Source organism: Staurois parvus, unplaced genomic scaffold (assembly GCF_062004578.1).
Source record: "Staurois parvus isolate SC_StPar_1 unplaced genomic scaffold, SC_StPar_1.0 ptg001083l, whole genome shotgun sequence".
Classification (NCBI taxonomy): domain Eukaryota; kingdom Metazoa; phylum Chordata; class Amphibia; order Anura; family Ranidae; genus Staurois; species Staurois parvus.
In genome coordinates this window covers 63,275-84,387 of record NW_028318879.1, presented here as the reverse complement: position 1 = coordinate 84,387, position 21,113 = coordinate 63,275, and the positions used below count along the sequence as shown (strand labels likewise).

General features: G+C 42.4%; 1 protein-coding gene across 2 annotated transcripts in view; it reads right to left on the bottom strand.

The window, feature by feature from the left end:
* The window catches only part of SH3RF1 (SH3 domain containing ring finger 1), a 235,877-nt gene that overhangs the window by 205,341 nt on the left and 9,423 nt on the right, over window positions 1–21,113 (bottom strand). For both annotated transcript variants that reach the window (XM_089658593.1, XM_089658594.1), the window contains exon 2: window positions 9,797–10,289. In XM_089658593.1, the coding sequence (XP_089514719.1) occupies window positions 9,797–10,219 (423 nt within the window). In that variant the 5' untranslated portion in view covers window positions 10,220–10,289. The remainder of the gene's footprint in view (window positions 1–9,796; window positions 10,290–21,113) is intronic.

Sequence of the window (21,113 nt, the reverse complement as noted above, 5' to 3'; positions counted from 1 at the left end):
ATGGTATTGTATGGGGTTGGTATGGTAGGGTTAAAAAAAAAAGGGATATTTTGTCTCCCACGGCTTCAACTACCACCTCTACGCCGATGACACGCAAATCTACCGCTCTACCCCTCGCCTCACCCCTTCAGTCTCCGCCCGAATCACCTGCCTACTGAACGACATATCAGACTGGATGTCGCTCCATTTCCTCAAATTGAACCTTTCCAAAACCGAGCTCCTAGTTTTCCCCCCAGCCCGTGCCCCCCCCCCCCCCAACCTCTCCATCACGACCAAAAACGCCACCATCAGTCCCGCCCCGCAAGCCAAAGTTCTAGGTGTCACTCTAGACTCAAACCTGTCCTTCTAGCCCCATGTCCAATCGCTGGCAAACTCATGCAGGCTCCACCTCCGCAACATCTCCAAAATACGTTCGTTCCTAACCCCAGACACTACTAAACAACTCATTCACTCCCTTATTATCTTACGACTCGACTACTGCAGCTCCCTCCTCACCGGCCTACCTCATCACAGACTCTCCCCGCTTCAGTCTATCCCGAACCCAGCGGCCAGACTCATCCACCTTACCAACCGCTCCATATCCTCCACCCCCCCTCTGTCATTCCCTCCACTGGCTTCCGATTGCCCAACGCATAAAATTCAAACTACTAACATTGACGTACAAAGCTATTCATAATACTGCCCCAAACTACCTCACTGACCTGATATCCAAATACCACCCAACAAGACATCCTACTCTCCAATTCCCTGGTCTCCTCCTCCCATGCCCGACTCAAGGACTTCTCCAGGTCTTCCCTCATCCTCTGGAACTCACTACCCCAATCCATCTGTCACCTACCCTCCTCACCTTTAGGCGCACCCTGAAAACCCATCTCTTCAGGGAAGCCTACCCTGCCCTCACCTAACAGCCGATCTCCTCCACTCCTCCTACCACTCCATCCCCCACAGCCATTTCCTCGTGTACCACTATCCCCTCCCTCCTAGATTGTAAGCTCCAGTGCCCTCGAACCCCTCGTGTATTGTATTGTTACTGTATTGTCTCATGTACTGTCCCCCACTATAATGTACAGTGCTGAGCAAACGTTTTGGCGCTGTATAAATACTGTATAATAATAATAATCTCCTAAAATCGCTTTCACTGTTTGACTGAGTCCATTGACAGACACAGGCTTTTGTTATTCTCAACCATAGAGTTTATAGTGCCACCTACAGCAGTAAGGCACTAGGTAGAAAAAGAACTTGGCAATGCCTATGGGTCTCTCTCTGCTATAGACCAACCAGTTAGTGAAAAGCAGTACAAAGACAAGCAAGACGGGTGGGTGCAATGTCGGTCAATGAACTCAGAAAAAGTGATTTTACGGAGAGGAGAGAAAAAAAAAAATCCAGTTTTCTCTTTTTTTCATGGACAGACACAGCCTCTTGTTCTCAACCAAAAGGACGTCCCAAAACAGTGCCAAAAAGTGAAGAAGGGAGAACCCAAAACCAAAAAAAAAAAATACTGGGCAGAAATAACTGGTTGGCCCATAGCAGAGAGTGGGTTTCTACCAGCTAGGACTGCCCATAGGCATTACCGTATTTCTTATCCACCTAGATGGCGGCAAGAAGGCGCTAGGTGGCGAAAGGTAGCACTATAAACCCTATGATCAGGAACAAGAAGAGGCTGTGTCAATGAACAAAAGGGAAATGAATGTTGCCACAAATTGAAAAAATTTGCAAGTGCAGCAGACTTCTGTCATCAAGAGAAAGAGAAGAACATCAGAATATGACATTTTTCATGTGATTGACAACAAGAAAGGTTCCTGAAAGTATCCAAAAGTGTAACTATTTGATATTAGGGATCAAAAAAGACCCAAAATATGTCTGCTTGATAACCAGGGAGTATAAAAGAGCTATATAGAATTCAGGATCATTAGATCAGACACAAGGAGGACTTTTCTCCAGGCTAATTAAACCTGTATGTATCCGGGCTATTCTACACCACCATACGCCACAATACGGACTTAGAAAACTTATACTTCAAAACACACTCTCTGAAGTGACAGAACTGATCTGTTCACTGAGCAGAGAATTCTCTTTATTAAATTGAATCCTGAGGAGCCAGAATGCAATTTGACTAATAGGCACCTGTGTCTTATTTGATCCTTGATTCCCAGTCACAGTGAAGTGCGGTAATTAAACCTCTAATTGACCTCGTCTCCTGCCAGGGCACTGTGAGATGTTCGCTTATTGCAGAAGCCGAAATCACACGTGTCAGGAGGATGCTCTACAGACTAGAATCCAACAGTGGCCATACATGGCCTGATCAGAAGATCGAGCAAGATCAAGCCAGGCAGGGGGAACCCTAAGAAGTGATAATGAGAACTTCAGTTGCGAGTTATAATTAAATGCAGAAATTTCTTTAACTTGGTTAAAACTGCCTGTGCAAACTAGACCTGTTGCCTTTCTGAATCAGATGAAAGGGATTAAAAATAGGACCTCCACTAATCCATATAAACAATAGCGGCCAATGCCAACAGGTTTCAGAATGGGCAGATGTCTTGTCACTGTCCTTTCCAATGACACATCAAATACCATGAGGGTCCCTAAATGCGCTAACTCACAGAAAAGGTGTCACCATTGAAGTCACGGGGTTTTGAAGAACAGGGATTTATAAGGAGATCAGAAGACCAGAAGATCTCAACCCAACATGGTGTTAAGATATCGGTCCACAGTCATACCCAAGGTAGTCCACCACAACACACCCTGCAAATCATCCACAGAAAAGGAAATAATAAACAAAACTGATCAGGATGTGGACAGCCATTATATCTTCCAAGCAGATGGTATGACCATTTCTAGATAATGCCCAGACTTTGTAATGTGAAAATAACAACAGCAAACAGTTGTGGAGAATGGGAAGTCAGTATTTAGCTGGAACACCTGCTCAACTTCACAACTTTAGAACTTGCAGAAAATTAGTACTTGAATTTAAAAAGCTCATTTAGAAGATGTAAGAAAAATAATCCGCATAGTATAGCTGTGCATAGCAGCCAAAAGAATTTTATTTTACAGTCATCAGACCAGGAAAAGGTGAATTCCAATTGGTTGTAACATGTCACTACATTTTCACATAACTGCCTCAGGGTTTGCTGCGACATAGAAAATAGTGATATTCTCCGAGGAGTCTCTGCAATGAGATGCTGTGCCATTCATCGCTATGGAAGAGGTACATGAATGGAAACTAGATTTTTTTTTTTTTTTAAACTGGTAGTAAAGTTTTTTTATGTTTTACCTACAGGTAAGCTTTTAAAAAGGCTTACCAGTAGGTACTGTAAATATCTCATAAACATCCACCGTTCAGGAGATATTAACTTTAGCAGCGCTTGTGCTGTCACCAGCGCATGCGCACTGCGCTCTCAATGAACAGCGTGCCATCCATTAAGAGAGCTGTGCCTAGGCCGAGACACTCAGCTGCAGCCCGGGTACCCAGAAGGAAGCCCCGATGAGCTATGACAGTGCTCCACTGGAGGACTTCGTTTTCAGGTAAGTCTTTCATAAAGTGCCAGTATGCAGTGCATATAACAAAGTTATACTTTCCAACCTAAATGTTGGACAGTTCCATTAATTTAATACAAAGTGTTAACATTCACAATCAACATGATCTGGGCACTGGACAGTTTAAAGATGGCAAGAGATCCTTAAAAGTGTAACTAAAGGTAAAACCTCTTCTTAGTTTTTGATAGAGTGAAGATGGATTAGAACCCCTGTCAGTTTTTATTGCTGTCTGTGTCCCCATTAAGGAGATTCATCCTCTCTATTTGTCCTGTTTATCAATACCAGTAAAAGAAAATCCCAAAGTTTGGGCTGTCCCCAGAAAAGTAATAGAGAGGAAATCTCCCAATGGGGGCACTAGTTCTGGTGGCCTGGGGGTCCCCAAAAAATTCCCTTACTTTGCAGGGATTTCCTCTCACTTCCCGTTTGGCTATGGGACAGGAAGCGAAGGGAAATTTCCTATAGGAAATCTCCCGCAAGGGGTGATAACCCTCCCTTACTCCAAAATGGAAAAAAACTACTTTAACTTTCTGCTTCAACATGTATCTTAGGCTCCTTTCTCATGGGCGTTCTGTCAGGCTGTTTTTGACCTGCGAGTACATGAAACAAAAATGTACTGCAATGTATACTTACGGGTGGCTGGATTTAAGCTGACGTGTGTCAGGCTACATCCGTCCACACCCAGGTCTGTTGAGGTACAGCAGACAGAACGGAAAAAGTAAGCATCCAGGTCCATTTTTACTGACCTGACCTGATCAGATGTGTGCATGTATAGGAAGATGCACATTTCTTTACACCTGGTCACCCATAATGGCAGGGGTCCTTTTTTCCTTCAATCACAGGATAGAGGTTATAATCAGAATAGAAACAGATATCACAAGGGACATTCATTTTCATTCTAATCCATCTCAGCAAAGGATCAGTCTGGGATGGAACAGATGGCCCCAAATAAAAAGGGGCCTCTATCCCAAATATATTTTCCCTTTTTTTGGACACAGTATTGATAGGTTATCAACCCTCTAAGGTTTTTATTGGTGTTTGTATCCCAGCTAGAGAGAATCATCATCACTAAACAGATGGCAATAAATCCCTAACATGTATCCTAGGTCCCTTACCTTACGTAAATGTGAGGAAAAAAAATCAAAATCCAAAAATTGGCACCAGATTAGGAATAGGAAATCTTACATGAGGGACACTTGTTGTGGTGACAAACTGTCTAAGAGGGAATTTCTCTTACTTTGGAAAGATTCACCCTCACTTCCTATTGTGTCTACGGAGCAGGAAGTGAGGGAAAAAGAATCCTGATGGGAGTATTACCCTTCCCTACTCTAGCAAAAAAAATAAAATGTTTTGGCACTAGATGTACTTTAAAAAAACTAAAATAATCCATCCTGCACTAGGTTTTTATGGGCATGTTACTTTTACCTAAATAGCCACAGAGAATCTGTAAACCCAGTACGTGCTGTATAGGTGTATCCTCACCTGACTCCATTTATCTTCCAAACAGACATTTATTGTGGCAGATTTCACGTAACTGAGGGAAGGTAATTTTTTTTTTACGCAATCATATTTTATGCAATGAGGAAAAAATGATCCGTAAACATCCATTTATGACACCATCGTGCAAAGTTTAAACTTCACAAGCTGTAAGAAAACATTACATAAAGGAAAAGTGGTGTGTACCAGAGACCTTGAGAATGCTATGGAATGGCTCAAAATGTCTCATTTTCTACATTCACGTGTTAAAGCCTAGTTTCTATGCAACACTGAAAAGCTGGGCTACAAATATGACTACAACCTAGGGAAAAATTGAATACGTATTCTTAGTCACCATTAACATTTTTAATTTCATGCAGCTGCAAAATTATCAGTCCCCTCTACTGCTACATCAAACAAAAGAATCAAACGGCCAATTCACATGAGAAACTGCACATCTACTGCGCATATTTATATGCATTTGCATGCAGTTGACACGCTTTTTTTGCATTCTGGGAAATTTTGTACAATGACAAGACCACCATACAATCACAACGTATGTATGTAGATATTAATTCAATTGTTTTCACCTCTATGGATCAGCTCTCTGGCACCATGACCAATATGGTTGAAATACCCTTCTATAAAACTGACAAATTTTGTTCAATCTAAATTTTTTGACTTTCATATTGAGAGAAAAAAAAAAGGGGGGGGGGGGGGGGTTACAAGTAGTGTATTGCTCAGGCAAAGCACATCAACAATAGAAAACACAGGCATGGATACGTAACCAATTACAAGTATAATGAAGCCACCACATGCAATTCCTGATTGCGCATATCAAGCTACGTTACAGGTATATCATGTATGATAAAGGGAAGAACTCCCAACAGGGAAAATATTGAGAGGTGAGAGCCCCAAGTTAAATGTGGTTGGGGTCACACATGCCTACCACTACTTAGGCAGTACATAGGGAGACTACACGTATAGAAGGTGAATATAGGGAGTGTATGAGATGGGAACAAGAAGCGGCAAAGAGGGAAAGCATGGAGGATGGGGCATTAGCAAGTTTGGTCATTTTTTTTTTTTTAGGTTGGTTACCAGGTCGTCCTTCAACCCTCCCTAGTTTATTTCAGGTACCTATATAGCGCCATCAATTTACGCAGTGCTTTTCATATATATTGTACAGTCACATCAGTCCCTAACTTGGAACAGGCATGCAGAACACATGTGCACAGCCAGTTTGTTCAAACATGCTAAAGCCAATTTGGACAGGTGCCAGTTAACCTACCAGCATGTCTTCAGAAAGTGTTGGAGGAAACCAGAAAACCGAAGGAAACCCATACAAAACACAGGAAGAACATGCAAATACAAGCAGATGGTTTCCTGGCCGCGATTCAATGAGAGGAAGTGTCTCCAGCACACCAAGGATTCCTCAAATGGGTTCAAAGCTTTATTTCGTGGTCACAAGGTACATACAGAGGCAACGTTTTGGAGGAAACTCAAAGCCCCTTTGTCAGGCAAGTGACGAGATTCAAACCAAAAGGCCCCCAGATCTGCAGGACATAAGTGCTAACCACTAAGCAGCCCAACAATCACAATATATCTGTTTATATTGCTTCTGGTTCAATGTAGGTTTAACATAGGATTGTCTGCAGGTGACAAAACTATGTAATCACGGGCGTCAGATGTTTTATTATTTGCATAGCGAGTATGTAAAAAATAAGTAATACCAAATATCCCAAATCTCAGCTCAATGTTACACACCTTTCACTTATTAAGCCACACTGAGATCACGTCAATTGAATAGCTTCGAGCCAAAACTCCCCAGATATGGAGGCTCAGAGTTTTTGTTATAAGAAGGCAGGTTCCATATCCTGTTCTACATAAGAAGGAATGGTTTAAACATCCATTTGAAGTCACATATTTGCCCCATAGCTGCTAATATAAAGACGATGCATGGTTGTAAAAGTGTAGAATATGTGCTGCAATAAAAAGACAACATTATGTAGAACACAAGACACCACACCCAGGCTTAACCCGCTCTTCCTAGACAGCTGCTCTCAATAAGTAATAACCAGATCAGGACAGATGTTTGGCATCACCCTAGCGAAAAGTTTCTCTATCTTGACAAGCCATTGTAGCATAAAATCCTTGCACATTCAAACAAATCTGCAGCAAGATTAACAGTGTCAAAGGTGGGTGGATTTAACTAAGCCCTGGGGCAACATCCCAAAGGGACATGTGTCAGGATTGCCTAAAACAGCTCAAAGAAATGAGGATTCCACAGCACGCCTCACGTGAACGGAGATGAGCACACAATGTAGATCTCTATAACCACAGCTGGAATATTAGTAGAGTTAGGCTAGGTTCACACTGCTGAGATCAGATTTTGACCCGATTTTCAGTGCAATCATGTAGGTCAAATTGGATGTGGTTTGTGTATTCTATGGGGGCACAATCACGCTGGAATCGTTAATGTAACACAGGCACCTTTTCCAAAATTGCATTGTGCTGAGTTGTATTGAGGTGACCGGGCACCATTCAAAACAATGTGATTTCCATTATCATGCAATCCTGTGCAACTTAAGTTTCACTAGTGTGAATAGTGCCTTACAAGGCATAGATCTGCAGACTTTGGTCCAAACCAAAACATGACCACTTAGGCTGCTTTCACACTGATCCATTTTTTTCTGCTTTTGCGTAAAAAAAAAAAAAAAAAAAAAAAAAAGCGGAAGAAAAACGTGTGACCATTTATTCCTATGGAACTCTTCACACTGCTCCATTGCAGGTCTGGTATGTTTTTCAAAGTACTGCTTGCTGCAATTTTGGTGCAGGTTTGGTCTGGTAAAAAAAAAAAAAAAACACCAAAAAACGCAACTACCTATTGGAATCAATGGAGAAATGGGCCAAAAACACAACAAAATTGTCTGTATTGTCTTACTTTTAAATAAACCTATTATGGGGGGGAAAAAAAACAAAAAAAAACAACAAAAACAGGTTGCCAGTTTTGAGTCCCATGTCGATCAGTGAGAAAGCTGCCTTAAAGATGAATTCCAGCATACTATGAAATGGGGTATCCTTTGTAAACTGGAGGTTTCAAAAATCACAACATATACCAACTAATCAGCACTTTATGTGTTCCTGGGTAAACAGCTAGAACTCAGCTTTACAACTCTTCTATTTCTGATACCTGCACAAACCTTTTGTCTACACTACCTCCTTCTTTACAGTATGGTGAGTGTCAACAATGCTCATGCAGCAGCCAAGCAGGGAAAGCCAAGTAACTAATTGTCTATGGGTGTTTAAAGCTGGACTCTGGACTAGACAGAATTATTATTATGAACGAAGAAAGAAGGGTAAGCTGCTGTCAGGTATCAGGATTTTTTTTTGGCTGTCTGTATACCATTGCGGAGGTGTTCCTTTGTTTTATCTTCTAGGAACACAACAGGAAGTTAAAGGAAATCTCCCAGAGTGAGGGAAGAGTATCCTTTCCACAGCACTACTGTGTTCTGCCAGCAGGGAGCCTTCCTTCCTGACAGAACACAATGATCACAGCTGGTGGCTATAGCCACTGGCAGTAATCGCATGTAAAATTTGACAGACTGGTTGTACTGAAATGGATTGACTTCAGTGCAATCAGCCTGCCCATAAATGGACCGAATCTCGGCCAGTCCCTGCTGAACCGGCCATGATTCGATCCATCTATGTCTGGCTTAAGACAGAGGTCACCAGAATGAGTGTTCCCAGCGAATGATTTCCTCTTGGCTATTGTTCTGGGGACAACTCTTTTTGATTTCCATAGTGATAAGGGTCACCAGTACAGATAGTGGGGTGAAAACCCCCCATGGGTACACAGACAGCAATGAAAACTTGATAGGGAGTCTAACTCTTCCCTACTCTATCCAAAACTATACATATATTTGTCTATTGCAACTTCCTTCTCATAGGCCAACCTCTACGTAGGCTTTCCCCTCTTCAGTCTATTATGAATGCTGCTACCAGACTTATCTACCTTGCCAACCGCTCAGTTCTCGCTGCTCCTCTCTACCAATCCCTCCATTGGGTTCCAATTGCCCAGCAAATTAAATTCAAAATGTGAACATACAAAAGCTATTCACAACTCTGCCCTGAGCTGCATCACCAATCTTGCCTCCAAATATGATGCAACCCGTCCTCCCCGCTCCTCTCATGATCTCCTGCTCTTAAGCTCCCTTGTCTCCTCCTCCCATGCTAATCTCTACGGCTTCACCAGAGCCTCTCCCATCCTCTGGAACTCTCTACCTCAAACTGTCTGACTATACCCCACTCTGGCTGCCTTTAGGCGATCCCTGAAAATTCATCTTTTCAGGGAAGCCTATCACACCTCTAATTAAACATTTTTCATTTCCATCTGCTCATCACCCCCAAAGTTAAAACCTTTTGTACCACTTGCCCCACCCTATTAGACTGTAAGCTCCTTTGAGCAGGGCCCACTTAACCCTCTTGTTTTTTTATTGTATTGCAACTGTACTGTCTCCCTTTATATTGTAAAGCGCTGTGCAAACTGTTGGCGCTATATTAATCCTGTATAATTACATATTGAAATAACATATTTCAAATATACGTATGACCTACTCAGCATAGACATGCAGAATGGTAGAAGTGTTAGGGAACAAAAACGTCTCTATGTGGCCAACAAGTTTACCAGAAGTTAACAATGGAGTTATGTGGCAAGTCATACGCAAAGATGACAGAGCATTTTATTATCCTTTTGTAGAATGTGCAGATAATCTTTGTGCATTTTACTCACCCTGACAGGAGGGCTCCGTGCTTGTATCCTCTGAGGTCCCCCCTGATTACTTTGTGCATCACTTGTGCCGCAGTTAGTAGTTACATTGCTTTGTGCTCTTAATGCATTTGTGCTATTCCCAGTGTGTAGCCCTGTCCCAGGTTTCCTCGGCCTCTGTTTGATTCCATCCAGCAGTCGGACCAGGAGAATATTGCTGGGAAGTTCATCTACCCCACACTCTACCAGCGTCCTACACTCCGGGCAGCGCAGCTCGCTCCGGGAGCTGACAATCCCCAACAGGCAACGTTTGCAGAATGTGTGTTGACATGGCAAGACTTTAGCGGAGGCATCAAGTCTCTCCAGACATACCGGACACTCTAAAAGGTCCAACAAGGCTGATTCATCCATGCTTTTTTCAGCACTGGTCTGCAAGGAGACGAGCATTTGTAGAAAATCACACTTGGTCTTGGCAATTCAGAGCTGATTATGTGATATCCATGCCTCTAATCGTCACCTTTAATAAGACAGGAAGGGAAGATAAACACAAACACGTGTTAGAGTCAGAAAAAGCACAAGACAAATAATCAGCAAGGCTTGCAGCAATTATAACACTATGGTTCTGTTTTCTGTTATCAGTTATGTTATATTCTTTGAAGGAAAAGATGTGCCTATAATGCAATCTGAACATAATTATACTTCATTACATTTTAATCTATACACATTTTTCCATAGAGTGTAATCATATTTGGAGAATATAGCTTTGACACTGGATGAATTTATAGTTCAATAAGGACTAGAACAAGCTCAGAGACAGCTGTAAATAGTAGCGGATCGCCATGGAGGTTTTAAACATATAGGCACAAGAACTCAGGATAGTCATTTTGAGACATGCACGTTTGGCTGCCAAAACCGTCCACTGAGAGCTCATCAGCGAAGGCTGAAAATACAAAGACACAAAGCGAGGGATTTTGGTTTTCATTAAAAGAGGTGTTTTGTTAAAGTTACTGAGCGTTAATACTGGAGACCAGCGGTGGTCAACTTTCTTCATATGGTGGGCCTCAAATGCAGTCCTCAACATTACCTCTATAACAACCATAGAAAAAAAAACTTTGATGAACATAATTTGATAATTTCCATTTATTTTACTCAAATTATAATCTCAAAAAAAAGGGGGAACATTTTTTCTTAAAGTTCATAAAAAGCATACACCTTACCTTCATACTACATGAATCTTACAATGGCCATGCTTACCTCAGTCCTAGCAGTGACTCGCCTGATTCGAGCAGCATTTACAAATGACGAGGCAAGGATGAAGCCGTACAGTAATTCCCCAACTCCTGATTCACATCTATGCTGGTTTGCCTCCCGCATATGCGTGGGCACGGCAGCTCATTCATTTGAATGGGCTGCCATGCCTGCGTTTCCTTCAGGAAAAGGTTCCTGCACCATTCTACAAAAAAATAAAAATAATATCACATGGCGCACTGCATTTTTAGATGCATGGAGCTGCCAATCAACCCCGCGCATCTAAAAACACAGCACATTTGCAGGTGTGGGAACTGAAGGGAAATTCCATGGTGCAAAAGCACCATGCGATTTCTGGGCAGCTGCATTTGTAGAACAGTGCAGGAACCTCTTTCCTGCAAGAAACGCAAGCATGGCAGCCCATTCAAATGAATGTGTTGCCGTGCTCACACAAATGTGGGCCACAAACCCGCATAAACACACAGATTTACAGTGTGCTGGAAAACGTATACGCTCCAGGTGCTCAACCTTCCCGATGAGAGTACTTCAAATCATCAGATCATCTCCTTATACACAGAGATTTCCAATTTGTTGGAAAATATGTACACTAATACAAGTGCTTAGCCTTCCCTTCTCTCCAAGAAGGTGTAAGGCTAGGTTCACATATGTGCGGGTGGTGCCACTGCGGATCCGCACAAAAATCCATGCAGCCGCACCACCGGCACAGAGAAATGCGGACCCGCGGGCGGGTACCATTAGCTCTAATGGCACACCGCCCGCATTGGAAACCGCAACCGTACTGGGAACCGATGTTCCCGTACAAGATGCGTTTTTGGAAGAAGTGCAGGGTCTTCTTCCCTGCATGTCATGGGGCACGAGAGTCCATTCAAATGAATGGGCTCTTGTGCCCGCGCAAAACGCGGCTCGCACGGCTGCATATATGTGAACTGGGGTTTAGAGTGGACCTAGAATCAGATCCATGTGTTTTCATGTGCATGTATGCTAAGCCCCCTTTCACACGAGCGGACTGATTGGGTCCACCTGTCAGTCTTTCAGTCCTCCTCTATGGAGCAGCAGGTTTAGATGGACATGTGTCCGTTTACACCCATCTACATCCAATCTAATCCACGAATAACAAACACAAGGGGATCCATTCCCCTTCCATTCAGCAGATCAGATGGCAGTGGGGTGTAAATGGACAGGCAACAGAACTGCCCGTAGAGGAGAGTGGGCTGTGTCTGCATAAGCGGAGAGGACATGGACCAGACATCCACCTGCTCAGTGGGGTCAGTGCACAGATCCCCCACTAAGCATGTGGACTCCTGGTGGAGTCCGCCCTATGTGGATGGGTCTGACTAATGTGTAGGTCTAACACCATTTTTTACTTCTCACAGAGACCACAACATTCCCCAGGATAATGCCTTCATCTGCCTTTTTTCACCCAGAGTCATTATCTATTCTGGCGTTATGCATTCAAAGACAAATGGACTCCCCTGCAAGGCACACTAAAAAGGTCAGAATTGCCTCTGTATAGGTAAGATACGCCATGTGCAAAGACCTTGAAAGTGAGTGCACCCATTTGCCAGTCAAAATATATTGCAAAGTCTTAGCAAAACTGTGGACTAGCAGATTCCCAACGACTCTTCCTGTAAAACATTGCTACATCGATGGCCACTATACTTTTTATACATGCTTGATAATTTAGGCATTGAAATTAACTGAATCAAAAACAGCAAAAAAAAACTTAGGAACCATTAGAATGTTTTTCATCAACCTGGATTAATATTTTGGCCATTTCAGAAATCTCTCACAATGAAACTACGATCCCTGTAAAAATGAATGGTTTGCCCAAATAATTTGGACAATTTCCTCAAGAACAAGGCCAACACTGGCTTCTGTTTCAATAAAGAATTAAATGTAATCTGCCTTTCACATGATCATTTCACATTACACTGGCATTACTTCTGAAAAGTAATAACCTCTTCCAAATATGAAATGTATAATTTTATTATCATGGGAATAAATCCCAGCAGGGAACAAGCAAAAGGACTGATTCCTAATTTTCAGAAAGAAGTTCTAACTGTGAGTTTTAGAAGAGACACGTTCACAAAGCTATTATCAAATATCAGCATTGCTTAAATTATTCATTAAAAAATAACCACCCCAGGTATTAGAGTCAGTGGATGCAATAACAACCCCAGGTATTAGAATCAATGGATGTAATAACAACCCCCGGTACTGGAGTCAGTGGATGCAATAACAACCCCCGGTACTGGAGTAAGTGGATGCAATAACAACCCCAGGTATTAGAGTCAATGGATGTAATAACAACCCCCGGTACTGGAGTCAGTGGATGCAATAACAACCCCCGGTACTGGAGTCAGTGGATGCAATAACAACCCCCGGTACTGGAGTAAGTGGATGCAATAACAACCCCCGGTACTGGAGTCAGTGGATGCAATAACAACCCCCGGTACTGGAGTCAGTGGATGCAATAACAACCCCCGGTACTGGAGTCAGTGGATGCAATAAGAACCCCCGGTACTGGAGTCAGTGGATGCAATAACAACCCCCGGTACTGGAGTCAGTGGATGCAATAACAACCCCCGGTACTGGAGTCAGTGGATGCAATAACAACCCCCGGTACTGGAGTCAGTGGATGCAATAACAACCCCCAGTAATGGAGTCAGTGGATGCAATAATAACCCCCAGTACCGGAGTCATTGGATTCGATAAACTCTAGCATTGGTGTAACTGATCGCAATAATAACCCTCAGCAGTAGTACTATGAAGCCCCATCCACCCATTCCCCGCACTGGAGGTCTGTGACAGTAATGTTAACCCCCACCTCCCTGCATTGGTGCATAGTGACAGTGTTATTTTTAAATGCCAACTTAGGATCTTGATATATTTCAAAACCAATTTGCTGAGCAGTTAAACACATTTCGCTCCATAGTCCAGCATCGGTTTACTTTGAATGCCCAGAGTCACCCAACTGACATCCTGTAAGTCCTGTTCATCCTGTGGATACATGTTCGTACTTTCGTGTATGCCACGCGCTGGAGTAAAGATCACCCAATCACCAACTAAGGATAGGAAGGAAAAACAAGTAGCATAACCAGCTAGAAAACATACTGTATAAAGTGTTTTTGTTTTTTTTGGTGCAGGAGGGTCTCAAAAGCTGAAGCAGGGCTTTACCTACCAATATGTTTTTGGATTTTAAAGTGTTACTAAACCCAGGACCCTGCATTCATTATATCTGTTCTACCACAATACACAGAACGTGGAAATGAAATTATTTTAGTAACTATAACCTACTAAATACCTTTTCTCATCAGCAGTTAGAGCAGTCGAGTGACTTCTATCAGGTGTCCAGCAGAGCTTGTAGGAGGAGTTTCCATTTTGCTCTAGGAGGATGGAGAACCCCTGCCCTCTGTCTGAACAGTGCTGATTGGCCCTGTGCTGATCACATGCACTCTCCCAAGAAAAAAAAACAAAAACCTCTCTAGCAATACACACCAAACTGATCATGTGCAGAGTGACTCCACACAATATGTCTTATCAGGAGATAAAAGGGGGACACTGGAAGAAGGGGAGGGTCAGAGAAGACAGGATCAAACAGCCTTTTTACACAATGCAAAGGATTAACCACTAAGGTTCCACAGCGAGTATAACAAGCATGCTTAACTGCATATACAGACTGATTTTACTGTTGTGGGTTTAGTAACACTTCAAAAGATTAGAACCTGTGTGATGCTAATTTCCTAAACTTAAGCAGGTGTAAATTATCTTACCAGAAAGAATATTGGGGATAATTTATGTGGTCATTTTGGATACAATTAGTACTCTGAAGACTTCCACCTCGTAAGAGTCCTGTTTAAAACTAGCTAAAACTGCAATCCAGTTATGCTGCTTTCATTTATTTCACACAGATGTTCTAATATACATCGATCACTATGCAATCCAGATAACTGACTCAGTAAACAATCAGATTTTTAAATGAAAATCAATACGTATTGAAAAGCATGAATGAGTGTTTTTAAAGCACACAATAACGACGCCTCTGGGTTGAAAATGTGATTGTTTTACTTGTGTGGTGCCCTACCAGGCACGGAATGGATAAACCATGCAGAAGAATGCCTACAACTGACACCAAAGCAGAAATGGAGTCCTTGGAAGAGCAGCACAGACACATAATTCAGTGCTGGGAAAACTACACAAAGTCTTTGAGTCAATTAGCTTCATCAGAACAATTCTATCCTCAGACGAGCAGAACGCTACTAATATATTACCCAGAACAAGCATTTAGTGCCAAAGTGGGTGCCGAGTCTCATACATCACTCAATGGAATAATGACACCGTGTGAAGCTGGGCTGATGGCATGGTGCAGCAAACACACTCAAATCAAACAAAAACCCATTAAACATCCATGATGATAAATAGAATGCTTGGATCAAACGATATCGGAATGCAAAGTATATATTTATTTCTAAACAAAAAGAAACCAGGCGCAGGCCTCCACTTTCAGAGAAAAGAAGAATTGGAAGGCTAGACAGTGAAGCCGATTCTGCCCCAGGTCTAGTATACAGTCCTGGGGTCAGCAGATTGCATCTTCTGTCTGATGCTTCTCACACTGATATTTTAGAAAGTGACAGATTCCCTAGAATGGAAAGATGACAAAAAAAATTCAAATCAGCCTCAATTTCAGCTGATGGTCAGTGTGATATGAATGCCTATGAATGCCAAATGCCCTTTGTACATTTAAACAGCACGGATTTGGATGCTTTTATTATGCCAATTTTCCTGCCAGTGCTCTGAGCAGCCGCCACCAGTATATGTGTTATGGAAATGGACAAATTATAGAGAGAGAGAGAGAGAGAGAGAGAGAGAGAGAGAGATACACACACACACACACACATATACACACATATACACATACACCGAAGTCAATGTGGGACGCGACTCTGCACCGAAGTCAATGTGGGACGCGACTCTGCACCGAAGTCAATGTGGGACGCGACTTTGCACCGAAGTCAATGTGGGACGCGACTTTGCACCGAAGTCAATGTGGGACGCGACTTTGCACCGAAGTCAATGTGGGACGCGACTTTGCACCGAAGTCAATGTGGGACGCGATTTTGCATTGAAGTCAATGTGGGATGCGATTTTGCATTGAAGTCAATGCGGGATGCGATTTTGCATTGAAGTTAATGTGGGATGCGATTTTGCATTGAAGTCAATTTGGGGCGCGATTTTGCATTGAAGTCAAAATATTGGAACTCTTTTTTTTTTTTTTTTCCCATGGGCAAAATGTGATAATCCTATTTTCGGGCCGATTATTTTCGGTACATCACCAGTTATCGGATAGGAATAAATTACATTTGGCCATACACGGATAGATTTCTTTTGCTCATCCTGCAGGCAGAACGAAAAATCTAACAAATTTCTCCATCAATGCTCTTAGTGTGGTTGGATGAATCTCCCCATGTCAGGCTACTGTATTCTGACAGCCAACAATGCAGACTGGCAGAATACCTAAGGAGTGCCTGCAGCATATTGGATGCAGGTACTGGTCGGCCGACAATTTTTCAAAAATCTCCTTCAGCAAGATGATTGAACAGTCTACTTTTGTTGATCTGAGCGGTGCCTGCAGGGTCATACAACACAAGAATTACACCAGAGCCAGGAAGAATCAGCTGCAATATTAGCAGTGTATGGCCGGCAATGGTCAATGAGTGCAACCTCCAAAAATTGACAGCCAAGGATGTCCTCTATAGTCGGAATAAAACGAATAATGATCCCTGGGAACCATACCTTATGTGTCTTCTCACACACTGGCAATTACTTGGTCTTGTCTATAGCAAGTTATTGGCTCATACTTGCAGGTCTTAAAGTGGTTGTAAAACTCAGACATGAAATATGAACAAAGCATATCCCTCTATAGCAGGGTTTCTCAACCAGGGTTCCTCCAGAGGTTGCTAGGGGATCCTTGAGCAATGAGAAATTTCTGACTCTCAGATACATTTCTACTGATACCATTGATCTTTCTAGCTATCTAAAAGGGGGTAATTCTTCCCAATGACACAAGTATGAGGAACATTCTTCCCACTGGCCATCACACTATTGTATCATGAGTTTTAGATTTTTTTGCAGTGGTTCCCTGGGACCAAAAAGTTTTTTCATGAGTTCCTTTGTGTTGAAAAGGTTGAGAAAGGCTGCTCTATAGTGTGCACTTGTCTCTGTCCAGATCACTAAGTGTAATTTCTGTCTGCTTCCTCCTTCCTCTGTTATCAGCATGAATCAGTTCTGACAAGTTTTCCTGACACCGAGCAAAAAATGGTGACAGGGAGGGACCTCCAGCAGATTGACAGTCTCAACTCTGTTCCTGTGAGCAGTGTGAAGGGGAGGGTCCCTTCTCTCCAATCAGCTCTCAGAGCTTTCCTAGCTGATGTAACTTCAGCTCCCAGCCCCCTGCATTTCAGAGCTGAGAGATCCTGTATATATTCTACACTTTTAATGGATGTAGGAAACAAACAGCTTTAGATAGATAAACAGGTACAACTTATGTAGGAAGATTTTTTCCATCTCTGTATCACCTGAGGCTAGTCACCTCACTGGGTATATGCAAGGGTTTACAACCACTTTAAGCAGGCTATAAATGGCTCACATTTTGTCCAGTTCCAGCAGAATTAGCCTTGGGTGACTCTGCAAGCACCATCCATTTAAAAAATTGAATGAGCAGAATGGAAAACTCCTGGAAAACCATCGCTGTTCCTGTATTTAGGCAACCACAGCTGTCTGAACGAATAGCCAGCAATGGAAATTCCTCTATTCGCCTGTATTGTGGAAAGGGGAGTCAAAAGAATAACTTGCATACCAAATTAGAGAAATCTGTGTATGGCTAGACTAACCATTTTGAGAATTTGCACCAATGACAGAACAATTAAAGCCGGCTGCAAACAGTTTTGTTGGATTTGTTTCTTGGGGTGGGGGCAGCTAGTGGGCTGAATGAAAAAAAACAAAAAAAAAACAAAACACTAACAGATTCTTTTATGCAAGAGGGAAGATAGGGGGATTTCGAAAAACGACTTCTGTTGAGCAGGGACAGCGACTCACACCCTGTCCTTGCTGGAGTGGATGAATCTAATTTTAAACATTTGTCGAATTCCAACCGATTTTTTAATCGAAAATCAAAAACATCGTTCATTCTGTAATCCAATGGTGCCACCAATGATTTCGGAAATCAGTAGTTTTTCACGAATTTTCCAGCATGCCCGATAAACGAAATAGGGGAGGGACCACGAAAATCAGCCAGTGCCATTGCCCCACTAACAGAGCAAAAATCGGCTGATTATTCTCAGGTCCAATTTTCGAACTAAAAATCATTCAAAAATCGACCCATGTATGGCTGGCCTAAAACTGGAGAGTGCAAAATCTGGTGCAGCTCTGCATGGAAGCCAATCAGCTTCCAGGTTGGTTTGTCAAGGCTTAACTGAACCGTTGAAGTTAGAAGCCGATTGGCTACCATGCACAGCTGCACAGATTTTGTACTCTCCTATTTCCATGGCCTACACAAGTGTTGATAGCTAAAAGCAGAGGTCCGGGCTAGAACTAACCAAGCTTAAAACTACTCGCACCCCACTTCTAACACCAATACTAACGTCCCTTGTAGAAGGAAGATGTTTATATTTACCTATAGAACATGGTGCTGCAGTACAGTCATGTGATCAGCTCCCAGCAGCCAGCTTCAGGGGAGAGGAGGGACAGCCGACAATGAATGCCCCATAGTGAGCCTATGGGTGACCTTACCGCCCAGGCATTGCATCTGTTGTCAGCGCTCCCCAGCTGCTGGGGAAATCACATGACCACACAGGAGTGCCCTCAGTATAGGCAAGTCTAAGCATCTTCCTTCTACAGAAAAGTTTGTTTTACCCTGGAATTCGACTTGAAAACCCAACTTAAAGGATTACTAAACCCACAACAGTAAAATCAGTCTGTATATGCAGTAAAGCATGCTTGTTATACTAACTATGGAACCTAAGGGGTTAATCATCTACATTGTGTAAAAAGGATGTTTGATCCTCTCTTCTCTGATCCCCCCCACTTCTACTGTCCCCAATATATCTCCTGATGGAACAGAAGCTTGGAGGCAAGCTGCACATGCTCAGTTTGGTGTGTAAAGTTAGAAAGTTTTTTTGTTTTTTTTTAATTGGAAGGGTGCATGTGATCAGCACAGGACAAATCAGTGCTGTCCAGAGGTCAGGGGTTCTGCAGCCTTATAAGGGAGAATGAAAACTCCTCCTACAAGCTTTAACCAGTGCTCTGCTGGACACTGATAGAAGTCACAAGACTGTTCTAACTGCTGATGAGAAAAGATATTTGGCAGTTTATATTTACTAAAATAATTGCATTTCTTTGTTCTGTGTACTGTGGGAGACCAGATACAGTGAATGCAGGGTCCTGGGTTTAGTAACACTTTAAAGAGGAACACCCAAATGGGGTAAGGTCCACATTTCTGCTTCCTCCTCCAGCATTTTTCAACTTTTAAAGAAGAGAGCCAGTACCTAAATTTGACAGATATGGCGTTTTTTTCTACAGCCAGTAAATTCCCCAGCATGTTATCCTATGTGTCCATGCACACACAGGCTTTAAAGCTTTTTTTTTGGCAGGGGGATTTTCTGGCTGGGAAAAAAATCCAGAACTAGTGTGTTTCAAGAGGAGTTTTTTTTTGGATGTAAAAACAATCTAATGCTGAAAACTGCTGATAAAAGAAGAAAAAACCCAAAAAAACAGCTATCCAGTTTAGGCTCCATGTACACTGGGCATTTTAATAATGCTGGTAGCATTAGCTGTGTAAAGTCATGTAAAAAATTTGAGTTTTTCAGTGTTTTTGCATTAGCGTTTATTTGCGTTTTTCCACTTTTTTTTTTATAACACAAAATACATTTTTTGCTCAAAAAACACCCAAAAAGCCGGTTTGCTGCGTTTTAACGTGTTTTTCATTGTTAGAATGTTTTACAGCTAAAAAAAGCTCCTCTAGAAACCCACTAGTTCTGGGGAGTGTAGGGGGGATTGGCAAAAAAAACGCCCCTGCCAAAAAACACTGATTAAAGCCTATGTGTGCATGAACACATACTATAACATGCTGGGGAGTAGAGAAGAATGCCAAAAGCCAAAAACAGCAGCTGTAAAAATGTCCAGTGTGCATGAGGACTAAGCCCTCTTGCACACTGGACATTTTTACAGCTGCTGTTTTTGACATTTTTTTTTCTACAGCTAGTAAACCCCCCACCATGTTATCCTATGTGTCCATGCACACAGACTGTAATCAATGTTTTTTGGCTGGAAAAAAAAACCCCAGGACTAGTGGGTTTCTAGAGGAGTTCTTTAGCTGTAAAGAAAAAAAAAGCTAAAAACGCTACTAATCACAGCAAAACGCCGCTAAAAGCTAATGCAAAAAACACTAAAAAAAAAAAAAGTGAAAAACTCCCGTTTTTAACATGACTTTACACAGCTAACGTTACCAGCGTTATCAGAACACCCCACGTGCATGGAGCCTAAAAGTCAGCAGCTACAGTATTTGTAGCTGCTGACTTTTATTTTTTGCTTTCCAGAGTAAAGATCTCAGGTCTCACACCTTTTTATGTTTTTATAGTCCAGTACACCACGTTATTATTTGTGACTGATTTGTGACCTCCCCTTACATGACTCTTTGCTGGCAAAGCTCCACACCAACCAACCCCTCAGCCAAGTGTCCTCACACCAAGAAGAACAGGGGACACGTCAGACCTGTTTTCTTGTAGTGTTGAGAAAAGTAGGCCAAAGGCTAGCCTAGAAATGTTGTTCTACATTTGTTTAGTGTTGTTCTACACTAAACAACATGGATGGAGGAAATCTCCCCGGTCAGCTTTGATATTCAGACAGCCAAAGCACCTGCAGCATTCTGTTTACCCAAACACTGACTGGATGTTCGGCCTACGATTTTCCATCTAGCTCCTTCCACTTGCCAATCAAAGTTTGTTAAGACAGATAGTGCAAACAGGACCACCCACAGCTCAAATACCAGCCAATTCATTAGGAGTCAGACAAAAGT